The sequence below is a fragment of the Nesoenas mayeri genome, assembly GCF_963082525.1.
Source record: "Nesoenas mayeri genome assembly, chromosome: 26".
NCBI classification, from domain to species: Eukaryota; Metazoa; Chordata; class Aves; order Columbiformes; family Columbidae; genus Nesoenas; species Nesoenas mayeri.
Genome location: NC_137552.1, coordinates 1,402,039 through 1,418,764, shown reverse-complemented (window position 1 = coordinate 1,418,764; position 16,726 = coordinate 1,402,039). Strand labels below are relative to the sequence as shown.

Here is a 16,726-nt window from a genome sequence, read left to right as displayed (position 1 = left end):
TGGAGATCCTGGAGCAGGAAGCACCAGGGGCAGACAGCAATCTCTAACTCATGGCTGTGGAAGACATTGAACCAGGTCTCCGTCTGCCTGTCCCACAGAGGGAGCAGGGCCAGCAGGTCCTCCCTAGGCTGACTTGGTGGAACTCACAGCCGCGGGGAGCACAAGAGAACAAGGACACGAGAGGAACAGGAGACACTGGAAGAGGGGAAAGGCGGCATGGGCCGTGCTTTCTGAGAGCCCAGACTGACCCTGTCCTTTTGCAAGAGATTCCAGAGTTGCTCAGCCCCTCTGAAACCAACAAGCCAATTCTCCCTTCCAAGTCCAGTCCCATCCTGTGTGTCCCTGGTTTCCTTCCCCAGGGCCATCAACAGCAGCTTTAGCAGGGGAAACAACTCACCGTGCCACAGATGCCGCTGCCCAAGCCAGAGAGACCAAAGCCTCCGGAGTTGATGGGCACTCCCTGAGAGCTGAGGATGCTGCCAACGGCAGCGGAGGTGGAGAATCCCACGACGGTGTTCTGCGGGAAGGAGCTGAGGATGGGGTCGGACAGGGTCCTGGCCAAACAGACTGGGCAGTGCTGAGGAGCTCTCCTGAATTGTCAGTAAAAAGAAGGAACAAAAGCATTGCAGAAATCTGCACTCCACCTGGGACTCATCCCTGGGTCCCAGTGAGGCACTCAATGACCTTAACCCTTGAGGTTATAAGGAAGGTATGTATTTATGTACGAATCCGGACAAACGGGGAATCATTTCATCTTATACGTGTGTAAAATAACAGTAGCTGTGAACTTGGTTAAATGCAGTGAAGTGTTACATATTCATGAAAGTTTTAGGAACGCCTGTACATATTCAGCACGTGTCCCCAAGAAGGTGGTTCTTATTACAATGAGTTCAGGAGACCATTTCCAGAGCCTCCACCTCAGACTCCTCCTGGTTGCAACTGCGCAATGATCGTGAACCCGGGTCCTCTTCTGTGTACATGGTCACTTTTGGTCCGGTGTGATGAGTTGGTTGGGACTCAGACTGCTGAGCTGGTTAAAACTGGTGTAGCTCCTGCCCTTGCCAAAGTATCTGTTATCTAGTTCACTCAAGGATGCATCAAGGATGCACCCAAGGATTATCATTTTTGCAAGGCATCAGTGAAGTCCTGTTTTTTGTACTGTAAGTTCAAGGAGCTAAGCAAGGCTGGGCAATAGTGATGTGGGTTAAAGGGTTAGCTCTCTAAGTGTCTTTAGTGATGTGGGGTAGGGTTAGTTCTCAAGTGTCAGTTCTTTATGTGTTCCTTAGTTAATTGTCTATAACCTGTATCACCAGGAAAAAAATCTCCTGGCATTAGGGTATTAGCAGGCCTCCCCTCCACTGCCCCAAAGCCCTCCCCTTGCTGGAGCACCAACCAGTACCATTGGAGAGGCAAAGAAACCTCCGCAAACTACCCAGTGAGTGAGGGCTGTCAGGACCCTGCAGTGCCATGTGCTGGGGATGCTCAGGGACTGGATGAGATCCGAAGGGACCTGGGAAGAAAACCAGCTCTGAGACAACTTCAAAGAGGTGATGTGCTTCCCTGCCCTGCAGACATGGAGTCAGCTGGGATGCATCCCAGTAGGTCAAGGGATTGCCTTCAGCAGGCAAGCTGCCTGCGATAGACTCTCCCTACCCATGCTGAGTCACACTCTAGTTTTGGATTGGCTGTGTGTCAGGCTTCTGGTGTGAGTCCAAGCCAGGAGTGCACGCTGTCTGCAGGCCTGTGTCCCACACAGGGATAAATTCCCTGAGGCCAGGGCAGCTCCATCCCAGCCCCAGGAAAACTAGCTCTGACCACTGGGCTGGACCCGAGTACACAGCTCCTGGAAGCCATAATGGCCTTTGGTCTCAGTGTGACCTTGTTGCCAGCACAAGTCTAGCGGCTCACAGGGTGGCCAGAGTGTTTGGAAATGTGTCCAAGCCTTTGTGTCTCTAGCTGGTCAGGTCCAAATTATGCAGCCAAAGTGCATTGTGGTGTGAGGAGAGTGGGAGGAATAAGACATTGTCCTGAGCCCCTAACCTCCCCTCATTTGTGAGGAAAAAATCCTGCTCCATGGGGCTCTACATAGACCATGTTTGTGGCAGGTACTGATGTTTTCTGACACAGGAAATCCTCTCACTTCTCATATGGTACTTGAAATGAGCGGCTGTGGCCTGGAGGGCATGGCACAAATGCGGAATTGAAATGGGAGCGTTGACAGAAACAAAAACACAACGTGTATCATTAATTAGGATATTTTGCTTTGGAAATGAGTCTGTTGCAAAATTACTGCCCGCGTGCAGTGACTGTGGGCCTGGGACGGTGCAGGAGCAGTATAAAAGTGGGTCCTGCACCTCACTCTTGCATCCACTCCTCTCACCTCCATCTTCTTGGAACTGAGGTGAGTCGGACAACCATTCTCCTCCTTTTCCTCCTTCTCCTCTGGGGTTTCTTTGTCCCTTTGTCCCATGCAAGGTCTTGAGGCTGCTCGCCATGGGAGCGGACAGGGGGCAGAACGTGTGACAAGGAGAGACTCTGGGGGGTGGCTGAAGTGTCTCCTGAGCTATGGGCTACGTGGGGATCTCCCTGGTCAATCTTGGCAGGGGTTGTATGATGGAAAAGGCTGTGGGTCACCTACACAGCCTTCAACTCTCATCTCCATTTTGTTCCTTGGCTCTCTCATGGTTGGGAAAAAGGCTGATACTATGCCATCCCTCATGCTCTGCCTCCCTCTGCCCTCTCTTCCAGGTGCAGCTCCAGCCACAAGACATGTCCTGCTACAACCCGTGCCTGCCCTGCCAGCCCTGCGGCCCAACCCCGCTGGCCAACAGCTGCAATGAGCCCTGTGTCAGGCAGTGCCAGGACTCCAGAGTTGTCATTGAGCCCCTAGCTGTGGTGGTGACTCTGCCCGGCCCCATCCTCCGCTCCTTCCCGCAGAACACCGCCGTGGGATCCTCCACCTCCGCTGCCGTTGGCAGCATCCTCAGCTCTCAGGGAGTGCCCATCAACTCCGGGGGCTTTGGTCTCTCTGGCTTGGGCAGCGGCATCTGCGGCACCAGGAGGTGTTTCCCCTGCTAAAGCTGCTGCTGATGGCCCTGGGGAAGGCTCCCAGGGACACACAGGATGGAACTGGACTTGGGAGGGAGAATTGGGTTGTTGCTTTCAGAAGGGTCGAGCAAACATGGTACCTCTTGCCAATAGACGTGGCCAACCTTGGTTCTCAGAAAGCACAGCCCATGCCACCTTTCCCCTCTTCCAGTGTCTCCTGTTCTCTTGTGCTCCCCGGGGCTTTGAGTCACACAAAGTCTGCGTAGGGAGGACCTGCTGGCCCTGCTCCCTCTGTGGGACAGGCAGACGGAGACCTGGTTCAATGTCTTCCACAGCCATGAGTTACAGACTCCTGTCTGCCCCTGGTGGTTCCTGCTCCACGATCTCCACTCTGATCCACCTCTTTCCCTCTTTTGCCTCATTAAAGTTCTCCTGCACCTGAGCTCATGTCTCTGTGTCATCTTTTCCTCTGCAGACGCATTCCGAAGGTGCCCAGGGAAAGAACGGTCTTCAGGAATTATGCTGGGAGGGCTGTTTTTAGTGTGGTTGTGGGGTGGCTTTTGGCACAATTGTGTTTATTCTGACTGGGATGGAATTCTCTTTCCCTACAGCAGTGTTCATAGTGCTGTGCTTTGCAGTTGTAGCTGGAACGATTCTAATGACAGCACATCTGTGTTTTGGCTTTTGTTGAGCAGTGCTTGCACAGCAGCAAGGTTGTGTCTCCAGCCACACTCCCAAAGGCCAATAGGCTGGTGCTAGGCAAGAGCCTGGGAGGGGACATAGGCAGGACATCTACAGGACAGCTGACTCAGTGTCACCAAAAGGACATTCAACACCATATGACGCTGTGCTGAGCAGAACTTTAAAATAAATAAGGAGGAAGTGGAGAGGTCATTCAATATTTGTCCATTCATTTTTCAAAGCAAGCGCTACATGTCCTCTGGCCTTGCTTTGCAGAAATTGGCTGAAAATCTCCTCCTGATAGAAAACAGGGAATAAATCTTTTTTACTATGCTTTGCTTGTCTACGTGGCCTCTGCATTTCTTCCTCACACTGCTTGTATTTCGGCCTACAACTCTATAATGCCTGTAATTCTCCATATCTTGCTCAAGGAGGTGGACGCGATGGAGCATCTTGGTGGACATCTGGTGACCAGACAAGATCACCTCACCCCAGTCTTTTTGGTACTTCCTGTGGGGTTTGAGACAGCAGCAGTTTTGATTTGAGCAGGTTTTAGCTGTAGCAGTTCCGAATTTACAGCCACTGTACAGCCAAGGCAGTTTGGTCACTGAATTGCTTCTCTCTTGATTTTGCTGATGTTGGGAACATGTTAATAGAACCAAATGCTCTGGGCTTTGTCCTGACATTGGGGCCCTTACAGTGCTGGGGGAGCTGTCTAGTGGAGAGGAAGAGAAAATTCATCTCCCTTTTCCCAGAGGAACGGATGTGGGGATGTTTTCTGGTGTATACCCCCGGGGTACCTGCTCATTCTTAAGTGAGGTGTATACTGCTATTAATTAAAACCGTTGATTTAATATGAGGTTTGTGGACTCCGGTGTAAAGCTGGACATAACTCCAAGTTCTTCTGCATCCCAGTCCAAGCTTCTGTGTCATAATTTTCCCTGCAGACACTGTCCCAAGATACCCATTGAGAGAAAAGGTCCTCACGGTGATTCCGTCTGTTTGGCCAGGACGATGAAGTTTGTGTGTCTGTTCTCTCCCACCCTTCAAGTCTCTCCCTGATGCTGACCCCTGGCCCTTTGGGCACAGCTGCCCAAAGGAGTTCTGTTTTCTGAGACCACCCATGCATTTCTTGAACAATCCCCTTATTTAGCATGAAGGAGAAGCAGAGGGAGGAGATGAGCCACCCACTCTTGTCTTGGATGTGAATGGACTGAAGCATAAAACTCCTAACTTGAGACACCTTTTTGCAGTGTGCTGTGTGGCATTAATGAAGTTTCATTGAACTCACCACCAAGACAGCTACAGAGACTGTCAGACTGACAAGTGGAGAAATCTTCTCTTCCTTCTGATATTCATATCTTTCTCTTTCTCTTCCCTCTCCCCTCTTCCCTCTTTCTCTTTCTCTCTTTCTTTCCTTCTATCTTTATTCTGGACACTTAAAGGTATCATTGTTTGGACTTTTGTTGTTGAATTCTTGTGAAGTTTTATGATATAGTTACAAACTTCTGCCAAGACACTATTTGCTGTAATTCCGCTCAGGCATCTCGAGCCAGCACATGAAAGAAGCCTGCATGGCAGAGCAGGCATGTGAGAAATGAGGAATCGAAATGACAGCATTGATGGGCCCCAAAATAGAAACTTTACATATGATGCTCTGCTTTGGAAGTGAGTCTGCTGGGAAATTACTGCCCACGTGCAGTGACTCTGATCCTGGGGCAGTGCAGGAGCAGTATAAAAGCGGGTCCTTCTTCTGACTCTCTCATCCACTCCTCTTGCCTCCGTCTCCTTGGGATCAAGGTGAGTATGAAGCCCTATCTCCACTTCCTTCTCCTCCTAGTGTGAGAGGGAATTGGTCAGCAAGTGTGACATGGTGGTGTATTGTTTGAGGTGTCTTCTTGAGCTGTGGGCAAGGTGGGATCCCCTTGGGCTTCATCGCTCATGGTGGAGCAACCAGTGTGAAGGAGAATTGTGTGTGCCCCCCACACACTGTCCAGGTCTTGTCTGCAGGCCATACCTTGTCTTGCTCATGCTGGCGTGACAAGCTGCTCCTACTCATCTTCCCTGTTTTTCTTCCCCCTGTCCTCTCTCCCAGGTGCAGCTCCAGCCACAAGACATGTCCTGCTACAACCCGTGCCTGCCCTGCCAGCCCTGCGGCCCAACCCCGCTGGCCAACAGCTGCAATGAGCCCTGTGTCAGGCAGTGCCAGGACTCCAATGTTTACATCCAGCCCTCCCCCGTGGTGGTGACCCTGCCCGGCCCCATCCTCAGCTCCTTCCCGCAGAACACCGCCGTGGGATCCTCCACCTCCGCTGCTGTTGGCAGCATCCTTAGCTCTCAGGGAGTGCCCATCAACTCCGGGGGCTTTGGCCTCTCTGGCTTGGGCAGTGGCATCTGTGGCACGGTGAGTTGTTTCCCCTGCTAAAGCTGCTGCTGATGGCCCTGGGGGAGGAAACCAGGGACACACAGGATGGGACTGGACTTGGGAGGGAGAATTGGGTTGTTGCTTTCAGAGGGGTTGACTAAACCTGGTATCTCTTGCAAAGAGACGTGGCCAACCTTGGTTCTCAGAAAGCACGGTCCATGCCGCCTTTCACCTCTTCCAGTGTCTCCCGTTCCTCTCGTGTCCTTGTTCTCTTGTGCTCCCCGCGGCTGTGAGTTCCACTAAGTCAGCCTAGGGAGGACCTGCTGGCCCTGCTCCCTCTGTGGGACAGGCAGACGGAGACCTGGTTCAATGTCTTCCACAGCCATGAGTTAGAGATTGCTGTCTGCCCCTGGTGCTTCCTGCTCCAGGATCTCCACTCTGATCCACCTCTTTCCCTCTTTTGCCTCATTAAAGTTCTCCTGCACCTGAGCTCATGTCTCTGTGTCATTTTTTCCTCTGCAGATTCTTTCCCAAGGTGCCCAGGGAGAAGAATGGTCTTCAAGAATTATGCTGGGAGGGCTGTTTTTAGTGTGGTTGTGTGGTGGCTTTTGGCACAATTGTGTTTATTCTGACTGGGGTGGAATTCTCTTTCCCTACAGCAGTGTTCATAGTGCTGTGCTTTGCAGTTGTAGCTGGAACGATTCTAATGACAGCACATCTGTGTTTTGGCTTTTGTTGAGCAGTGCTTGCACAGCAGCAAGGTTGTGTCCCCAGCCACACTCCCAAAGGTCAATAGGCTGGTGCTAGACAAGAGCCTGGGAGGGGACATAGCAGGACATCTACAGGACAGCTGACTCAGGAAGGGTTACCAAAGGGACATTCGATACCATATGACGCTTTGCTCGGCAAGAACTTTAAAATAAATAAGGAGGAAGTGGAGGGGTGATTCAATATTTGTCCTTTCATTTTTCGAAGCAACCACTACATGTACTCTGGCCTTGCTTTGCAGGAATTGGCTGAAAATCACCTCCTGATAGAAAACAGGGAATAAATCTTTTTTACTATGCTTTGCTTGTCTACGTGGCCTCTGCATTTCTTCCTCACACTGCTTGTATCTCAGCCTACAACTCTGTAATGTCCGTAATTCTCCATATCTTGCTCAAGGAGGTGGACGCGATGGAGCATCTAGGTGAACATCTGGTTACCAGACAACGTCACCACACCCCAGTGTTTTTGATGCTTCCAGTGGGGTTTGAGACAGCAGCAGTTTTGATCTGAGCAGGTTTTAGCTGTGGCAGATACCAATTTACAGGTCACTGTACACTAAAGGTAGTTTGCTCACTGAACTGTTTCTCTCTTGATTTTGTTGATGTTGGGAACACGTTAAAAGAACCAAATGCTCTGGGCTTTGTCCTGGCACTGGGGCCCTTACAGTGCTAGGGGAGCTGTCTAGTGGAAAGGAAGAGGAAATTCAGCTCCCTCTTCCCAGAGGCTCATTCTTAAGTGAGGTGTTTACTGCTGTTAATTAAAACCGTTGATTTAATGTGAGGTTCGTGGACTCTGGTGTAAAGCTGGACATAACTCCAAGTTCTTCTGCATCCCAGTCCAAGCTTCTGTGTCATCCTTTTCCCTGCAGACACTGTCCCAAGATACCCATTGGGAGAATGTTCCTCACGGTTATTCCAGGAAGTAGTTCTTGGGGATGGTTGGGCGGTGGTTGTTAACACAAAGATTTTTAAGTGAACGACTGTGGCCAGTCTTTTCAAAGTAGTTGTTCTTTAGAAGGTGCTCAGGCATCGATCTGGTGCTGCGAAGTGGTGGGTGATTGCTTTTGCATCACTTGTTATTTCATTTTTTTTTCCTCACTTCTCCTCTAGCAGTGTCCTTATCTTGACACAAAGGTATTTTGCTCTCCTTTTCTTCCAAATCTGCCCCATACTATTGGGACAGTGGATGAAGAGAACAGTTGGTGGATGATTAATGCTGACTGAGTTCTACACACCACAGAGACCCACATGCAGTGCATGTCATCTTCATTTTGCTCCTTTCTGTTCTGTGCCCAGAGCTTCCTGGGAATGTTTCTGGAGGGAGGGAGCAGGGAGAGGCACTGGCAGGAGAAGAGTCAGCGAGTGCAGGCTGAGTGTCTCCAGGGTCTGTTCAGAATGTCACCAAAGCCACATGGTGAGCAGCAGCAAAGGCTGCAGAGAGGCTTGTAGATGAGGAAAGGAGCTGCTGAACTGCTGTAGGACACAGCTGGGCAAGGTGACTCATGTCCAGATAGAGCCAGGCCTGTTTCCCCATGAATCCCTCATGCCCTGAGAGGCAGCAGCCCAACAGCAGGGCCAGGGAAAGGTGCTTTTGTAGTAATGCCAGCAAAACAGGTGCAACTCCAGCACAGTTCCTGGGCACCAAGCACACTCATCAGCATCGTGGCCATGGTGACCAGGACCTCAGATAGGAGATACAGGGTAGTGAGTGTCCCACTCTTCTCAGCACCCGGAAGCACCTACAACACTGCTGTAATGCAAGAAAGTCGTGATGCAAGAAACACCTTGGTCAACTGGAGTGTGTTCAGCAGAAGGTGTTCTAGGATGGTGAGGAGCTGGAGCACTTGTGTGGGGAGCAGTGGCTGAGGGCACAGGGCTTGGTGAAGACAATATTTGTTGTGAGAATGAAGAGCAGCTTTGGAGTAGCAGTGATGAGATCCCACAGAAGACAGATCCAGGCTCAACACTGGCTGTGTGTGTCTGGAGGACTAGAGACAATGGGCTCACGTTCAGACATGAGAGGTTTGTACCTGATAGGAAGAAAATGGTTTTCAGAAGAGGTGGGTCAGGCAGTGAAAGAGGTTTCCCGGGGATATTGTCCAGTCACCCTCTTGGAAACGGTCACTGTTTACTGCCGAGCCACATTAGACTGTGGCAGATGGTCTCTGTTAACACCCCCGCCATCCCCACTAATAAAAAAGGTAATAGGAGGAAAATGGAGAGAGATTTGCAAGTTGGAAAAGTTAAAAATGCTTTACTAATGCTACTAATAAACAGAGAAAATAATACAAAATCTACAAAACCAGTCTTGAATTTCCTGGGGTAATGCAGTGTTTCCCACCATGGAGCTGATGTCACTCCAGTGGCTGCATGTGAGATATTTGAGGGATTTTCTTGAAGGTAATGTGTGGATGGGTTTCTGTTAGATGGAGATTTGTTACTGAACTAGCCAGGCCCAAAGGAATTTCAAGGCCACCTCGGAAAGCTGAAAACAGGAGCTGCTGTGGGAATGAGGTAGTTCTACAATAACAGGGCCTCAACAAGACGTGAATCAACAGACCTATTAGCAGTGAGGCTCGGGCACGTGGACATCTCATGAACATAGACAATATCCAATCAGCTAATGCATGCTTGTAGCGTGGATGTGTGATCAAGAAATGACTGCATATAGAAGGATGCTTGTTTCTGTAATAAATGGCTTTGCTTGAATTCATATTGGATTGTGTGGAGTCCATGATTTTTTGCTCTTGCAGCTGCAGGGCAGGCACCCGAAAGTCCTGGGCTGGACTCCTCTGTTAACCAGAACTGGATTCAGAGATGCAGGATCTGGAACCAGGCCTAAGATAGCAGGCACGACAGGCAGGGTCCTCTTCAGATGCCGGCCATGGTCAAGAGGATGAGACCCTTGTGATCTCTCAGTCTTATAGGATGTATGATGTGTGTGGGGTTGAATACTCGGTCAGTTTTAGTCACCTGTTCCATTTGCTCCTTCTTGCAAATACACCTCTACCACTTATGGGACGTGCAAAATTTATCAGTAACCTTGACTTCCATAGCAATAAGTCTAAATCTGGGCCTCTCCTGCATGTCATTGCTACCGTTATCAGCTTCAGAGGGAAGAGTCTAAAAAAACATGCAGCCAAATTCAGAAAAGTGCAGCTACTTAGAAGAACTTAGCTGAAGGGAAAATTCACTACAAGAGAAACTGGTCTTGTTTTTAACAAAACCAGGACAGGCACTCATGGCTTGAGACCAATGAGGTCTGAAGATCATTTGCAACTTGATTATGCTCTGATCCTATAATGCCAAGACAGCCTTTTTGTGACTTCTTTGCCCACTGGATACAGGTCCATCAATGAGGAGAAGGAACTCAAGTTCCCATGCAAGAAGACAGGCAGTGTGCAGGAGCTGTCCTGAATGCTCTAAGTGTGGCAGAATGCAAACCCCTCTCTCTCCCCCTCCCTTCTTCAGTATGGAAGGAGCAGGCACATCTCCCTCTCTCTCTGCTACTTGAGGCTAACAGCTTCTTTTGTTTGGCCCCAGAGCACCCTGGACAGGGCCATTAGGAGGAGTGCCGAGGCGCCACTGAGCCGCTGGGCACCTGTGGGCAGTGTGGGGGATGTTTGGAGGCTTCAGGGGCACCCACAGCCAGTGTGGGGGTGCAGAAAAGCCTCTAGAATGCCTACAGTCAGATCTGATCAGTGAATATAAAAACAGGACTCTCGTCGAGACTCCGCCCATTGTCGCAGGTGTCTCAGAGCACAAGGAAGATGCTGCCTCCGAGAGCCCCCCCCCCCCGGGATGGAGACTCCACTTGCCTTGCCACCACGGGAGTGAGTAAAACTTCTCACAGGATTGCGAGTGTATTTATACTTTTCATGCACATGAGCACATGTAAAACTAATCCTCGCAGAATCGCGGGTGTATTTTCCTTCCGTGCAATTTGCACGTGTAACTTTCCATGCACATTTGCACGTGTACTTTCCGTGCTTAATACAAGCACGAGTACCTTCCGTGCACATTTGCACACGTAACTGTCTGTGCTCAATACGAGCACGTGTATAAATTATTTCCTCGCACAATCGAGAGTGTATTTTCCTCCTGTGCTTCCACATAAGCACGTGTAATATTCCATGCACATTTGCACATGTAAGTAAATTAACCCTCGCAGGATTGTGAGTGTATTATAACTTTACCCTCGCAGAATCGCGAGTGTACACTTCCTGTACTCACGATGAGTACGTGCATCTCTTTAAAATAATCCCACACCGTGTTTATGCAAGTGTGTACTTCTCCGGGATTCAGGGATGGCTCCAGCATTGTTTTGGTGAAGCCATGTGCATGCACACTGTGGACTGCCTGTTGTATTAGTTGCTGCCCCTTAATAATTTTCCTCAACTGATATCCGCACATGTATTTAAGTCACTTTTGGAGTGCTAAAATCCTGATTCTCAATGGTTTAATAAGAGTTGTTTTGGACCCTGTTGTCTCTTAAACTAACCTCGGGGTGCCTCGATGACAGTAAGTTAAGAAAAGATTGCAGAAGGCATCTGTGCACCAACTAGAAGATCGTACGATCTGTGCCCCCTAGGTCTTGGGACAAGTTTTCCCAAAGATGCTGTGGCAGTATTTTCCCTTCCTGTTCTCCAGCTTTTCTTTTCCACCTGGTCTTTCCCGCACCCCAAAATTCTACGCCTCAAGGCTGGCTTTAGGACAGGTTCTCCTGGGCTTTCCTGGGACAGTATTGCCTCTGCCTTGTCAATACCACATTAATTCCTCCTTCTCCTGACTACTTGCTTCACAAATTTGAGCTTCCCAAGGTAAAAGAAAAGGCGTATTCCTCAAAGTGATGGTAGTGACTGAATTGCCTTGTGTTGTTCTACCCCAGTATACCACACATACACAGAGTTGTTTAGAAACCAGAGGCTACACGCAAGTCATGGCTAAGTATAGTCAATACCAAAGAACTTGACAATCACTGCACAACCTTCTCCAACAACCTGATCCGATAACCAGACCTGAGCAGGATGAGACAAAGGCATGGGCTGGGATGCAGAAGAACTTTAATGAGTCAAAAAGAAAACAAAATAAGGTGGCTCTGAGGGGCAGCTCCAGTACTCAGAGCACCAGAGGCAGACAGGAGTTTGTGACCCATGGCTGTGGTGCAGATCCAGCCAGGTGTCCACCTGCCTGTCCCATAGAGGCAGCAGGGCCAGAAGGTCCTCCCTAGACTGGCTTTGTGGGGCTCACAGCCCAGGGGAGCACAGGAGAACAGAGACACAAGAGGGAGAGAAGACACAGGGAGAAGGGAAAGACGGCATGGGTCGTGCTTTCTGAGAGCCCAGGCTGGCCGTGTCTTTTTGCAAAGGGTGCTGGGGTTGCTCAGACCATCTCAAATCAACAACCTGATGCTTTGTCTCCAGTCCAGCCCTATCTTTTGGGTCCCTGGTTTCCTTCCCCAGGGCCATCAACAGCAGCTTTAGCAGGGGAAACAACTGCTCGTGCCACAGATGCCGCTGCCCAAGCCAGAGAGACCAAAGCCCCCGGAGTTGATGGGCACTCCCTGAGAGCTGAGGATGCTGCCAATGGCAGCGGAGGTGGAGGATCCCACGGCGGTGTTCTGCGGGAAGGAGGTGAGGATGGGGCCGGGCAGGGTCACCACCACAGCTGGGGGCTCAATGACAACTCTGGAGTCCTGGCACTGCCTGACACAGGGCTCATTGCAGCTGTTTGCCAGCGGGGTTGGGCCGCAGGGCTGGCAGGGCAGGCATGGGTTGTAGCAGGACATGTCTTGTGGCTGGAGCTGCACCTGGGAGAGAGGACAGGGGGAGGCAGAGCATGAGGGATGGCATAGTATCAGTCTTTCTCCCAACCATGAGAGAACCAAGGAACAAAATGGAGATGAGAGTTGGAGGCTGTGTAGGTGACCCACAGCCTTTTCCATCATACAACCCCTGCCAAGATTGACCAGGGAGATCCCCACGTAGCCCATAGGTCAGGACACACTTCAGTCACACTCCAGACTCCCTCCTTGTCACATGTTCTGCCCCCTGTCCACTCCCATGGTGAGCAGCCTCCACACCCTGCACGGGACAAAGGAACAAAGAAACCCCAGAGGAGGAGGAGGAAGAGGAGGAGAATGGTTGTCCGACTCACTTCAGTTCCAAGAAGAGGGAGGCGAGAGCAGTGGATGCAAGAGTGATGTGCAGGACCCACTTTTATACTGCTCCTGCAGCGCCCAAGGCCCACAGTCACTGCACGCGGGCAGTAATTTGCCAACAGACTCACTTCCAAAGCAAAATATCCTAATTAATGACATAGATTGTGTTTTTGTTTCTGTCAACGCTCCCATTTCAATTCCGCATTTCTGTCATGCCCTCTAGGCCACAGCCGCTCATTTCAAGTACCATATGAGAAGTGCGAGGATTTCTTGTGTAAGAAAACATCAGTCCCTGCCAAAAATATGCTCTATGTAGAGCCCCATGGAGCAGGTATTTCCTCACAAATGAGGGGTGGTTAGGGGCTCAGGACAATGTCTTATTCCTCCCACTCTCCTCACACCACAATGCACTTTGGCTGCACACTTTGGACCTGACCAGCTAGAGACACAATGGCTTGGACACATTTCCAAACACTCTGGCCGCCCTGTGAGCCACTAGACCTGTGCTGGCAAGAAGGTCACACTGAGACCAAAGGCCATTAGGGCTTCCAGGAGCTGTGTACTCGGGTCCAGCCCAGTGGTCAGAGCTGGTTTTCCTGGGTCTGGGATGGAGCTGCCCTGGCCTCAGGGGAATTATGCCTGTGTGGGACACAGGCCTGCAGACAGCGTGCACTCCTGGCTTGGACTCACACCAGAAGCCTGACACACGGCCAATCCAAAACTAGAGTGTGACTCAGCATGGATAGGGAGAGTCTATCGCAGGCAGCTTGCCTGCTGAAGGCAATCCCTTGACCTACTGGGATGCATCCCAGCTGACTCCATGTCTGCAGGGCAGGGAAGCACATCACCTCTTTGAAGTTGTCTCAGAGCTGGTTTTCTTCCCAGGTCCCTTCGGAACTCGTCCAGTCCCTGAGCATCCCCAGCACATGGCACTGCAGGGTTCTGACAGCCCTCACTCACTGGGTAGTTTGGGGAGGTTTCTTTGCCTCTCCAATGGTACTGGTTGGTGGTCCAGCAAGAGGAGGGCTTTGGGGCAGTGGAGGGGAGGCCTGCTGATACCCTAATGCCAGGACATGTTTTTCCTGGTGATACAGGTTATAGACAATTAACTAAGGGACACTTAAAGAACTGACACTTGAGAACTATCCCTACCCCATGCCACTAAAGACACTTAGAGAGCTAACCCTTTAACCCACATTACTATTGCCCAGCCTTGTTTAGCTCTGTCTAACTTACTGTAGGAAAAACAGGACTTCACTGACGCCTTGCAAAAATGATAATCCTTGGGTGCATCCTTGATGCATCCTTGGGTGAACTAGATAACAGATACTTGGGCAAGGTCAAGAGCTACACCAGTTTTAACCATCTCAGCAGTCTGAGTCCCAGCCAACTCATCACACGAAACCAAAGGTGACCGTGTACACAGAAGAGGACCCGGGTTCACGATCATTGTGAAGCTGCAACCAGGAGGAGCCAGAAGTGGAGACTCTGGAAATGGTCTCCTGAACTCATTATAATAAGAACCGCCTTCTTGGGGACAGATTATGAATATGTACAGGCGTTCCTAAAACTTTCATGAATATGTAACACTTCACTGCATTTAACCAAGTTCACAGCTACTGTAATTTTACACACGTATTAGATGAAACGATTCCCCATTTGTCCGGATTAGTAAATAAATACATACCTTCCTTATAACCTCAAGGCTTAAGGTCATTCAGCGCTTCACTGGGACCCAGGGATGAGTCCCAGGTGGAGTGCAGATTTCTGCAATGCTTTTGTTCCTTCTTTTTACTGACAATTCAGGAGAGCTCCTCAGCACCGCCCAGTCTGTTTGGCCAGGATGATGATGTTTGTGCATCTGTTCTCTTCCACCCTTCAAGTCTCTCCCTGATGCTGACCCCTGGCCCTTTGGGCACAGCTACCCAAAGGAGTTCTGTTTTCTGAGACCACCCATGCATTTCTTGAACAATCCCCTTATTTAGCATGAAGGAGGAGCAGAGGGAGGAGATGAGCCGCCCACTCTTCTCTTGGATGTGAATGAACGGAAGCATATAACTCCTAACTCGAGACACCTTTGTGCAGTGTGCTGTGTTCAGTAATGAAATTTCATTGCACTCACCACCAAGACAGCTACAGAGACTGCCAGACTGACAAGTGGAGAAATGTTCTCTTCCTTCTGATATTCAAATCTCTTTCTCTTTCTCTTTCTCTTTCTCTTTCTCTTTCTCTTTCTCTTTCTCTTCGTCTTCCTCTTTCCTCCTCCCTCTTCCCTCTTCCTTCTTTCCTCTTTCTCTTTCTCTTTCTCTTTCTCTTTCTCTTTCTCTTTCTCTTTCTCTCTCTCTCTCTCTCTCTTTCCTTCTATCATTATTCTGGACACTTAAAGGTATCATTGTTTTGACTTTTCTTTGTGAAGTCTTGTGAAGTTTTATGACATAGTTACAAACTTCTGCCAAGACACTATTTGCTGTAATTCCACTGATGCATCTCAAGCCAGCACATGAAAGAAGCCTGCATGGCAGAGCAGGCATGTCAGAAATGAGGAATCGAAATGACAGCATTGATGGGCCCCAAAATAGAAACTTTACATATGATGCTCTGCTTTGGAAGTGAGTCTGTTTGGAAATTACAGCCCGCGTGCAGTGACTGTGATCCTGGGGTGGTGCAGGAGCAGTATAAAAGCGGGTCCTTCTTCTGACTCTCTCATCCACTCCTCTTGCCTCCGTCTCCTTGGGATCAAGGTGAGTATGAAGCCCTATCTCCACTTCCTTCTCCTCCTCCTTTAAGATTTCTTATTGCATTCCTGCCCTTTAGTCCCATGCAGGGTCTTATAGATGTTTGTAGTGTGAGAGGGAATTGGTCAGCAAGTGTGACATGGTGGTGTATTGTTTGAGGTGTCTCCTTGAGTTGTGGGCAAGGTGGGATCCCCTTGGGCTTCATCGTTCATGGTGGGGCTGCTTGAGGGGAAGGAGAAGTGTGTGTGCCCCCTACATATTGTCCAGCTCTTGTCTGCAGGCCATACCTTGTCTTGCTCATGCTGGGGTGAAAAGCTGCTCCTCACTCATCTCCTCTGTTCTTCTTCTCCCTGTCCTCTCTCCCAGGTGCAGCTCCAGCCACAAGACATGTCCTGCTACAACCCGTGCCTGCCCTGCCAGCCCTGCGGCCCAACCCCGCTGGCCAACAGCTGCAATGAGCCCTGTGTCAGGCAGTGCCAGGACTCCAATGTTTACATCCAGCCCTCCCCCGTGGTGGTGACCCTGCCCGGCCCCATCCTCAGCTCCTTCCCGCAGAACACCGCCGTGGGATCCTCCACCTCCGCTGCCGTTGGCAGCATCCTCAGCTCTCAGGGAGTGCCCATCAACTCCGGGGGCTTTGGTCTCTCTGGCTTGGGCAGCGACATCTGCGGCAACAGGAGGTGTTTCCCCTGTTAAAGCTGCTGCTGATGGCCCTGGGGAAGGCCCCCAGGGACACACAGGATGGGACTGGACTTGGGAGGGAGAATTGGGTAGTTGCTTTCAGAAGGGTCGAGCAAACCTGGTGTCTCTTGCAAAGAGACGTGGCCCACCTTGGTTCTCAGAAAGCACGGCCCACACCGCCTTTCCCCTCTTCCAGTGTCTCCTGTTCCTCTCGTGTCCTTGTTCTCTTGTGCTCCCCTGGGCTGTGAGTCACAGAAAGTCAGCCTAAGGAGGACCTGTTGGCCCTGCT

The 16,726-nt window shown here is 50.4% G+C and overlaps 2 protein-coding genes across 2 annotated transcripts; one reads left to right on the top strand and one right to left on the bottom strand.

The window, feature by feature from the left end:
* Positions 1–12,340: 12,340 nt before the first annotated feature.
* LOC308049841 (feather keratin Cos2-3-like) lies at positions 12,341–12,649 on the bottom strand (the record flags this gene model as incomplete). The annotated part of the gene is made up of 1 exon (XM_080359711.1): positions 12,341–12,649. One exon carries the CDS (start codon positions 12,647–12,649, stop codon positions 12,341–12,343), a length of 309 nt encoding a protein of 102 aa, XP_080215837.1.
* Positions 12,650–16,143: 3,494 nt separating this feature from the next.
* On the top strand, positions 16,144–16,452 carry LOC308049897 (feather keratin 1-like; the record flags this gene model as incomplete). The annotated part of the gene is made up of 1 exon (XM_080359767.1): positions 16,144–16,452. One exon carries the CDS (start codon positions 16,144–16,146, stop codon positions 16,450–16,452), a length of 309 nt encoding a protein of 102 aa, XP_080215893.1.
* Positions 16,453–16,726: the final 274 nt, after the last annotated feature.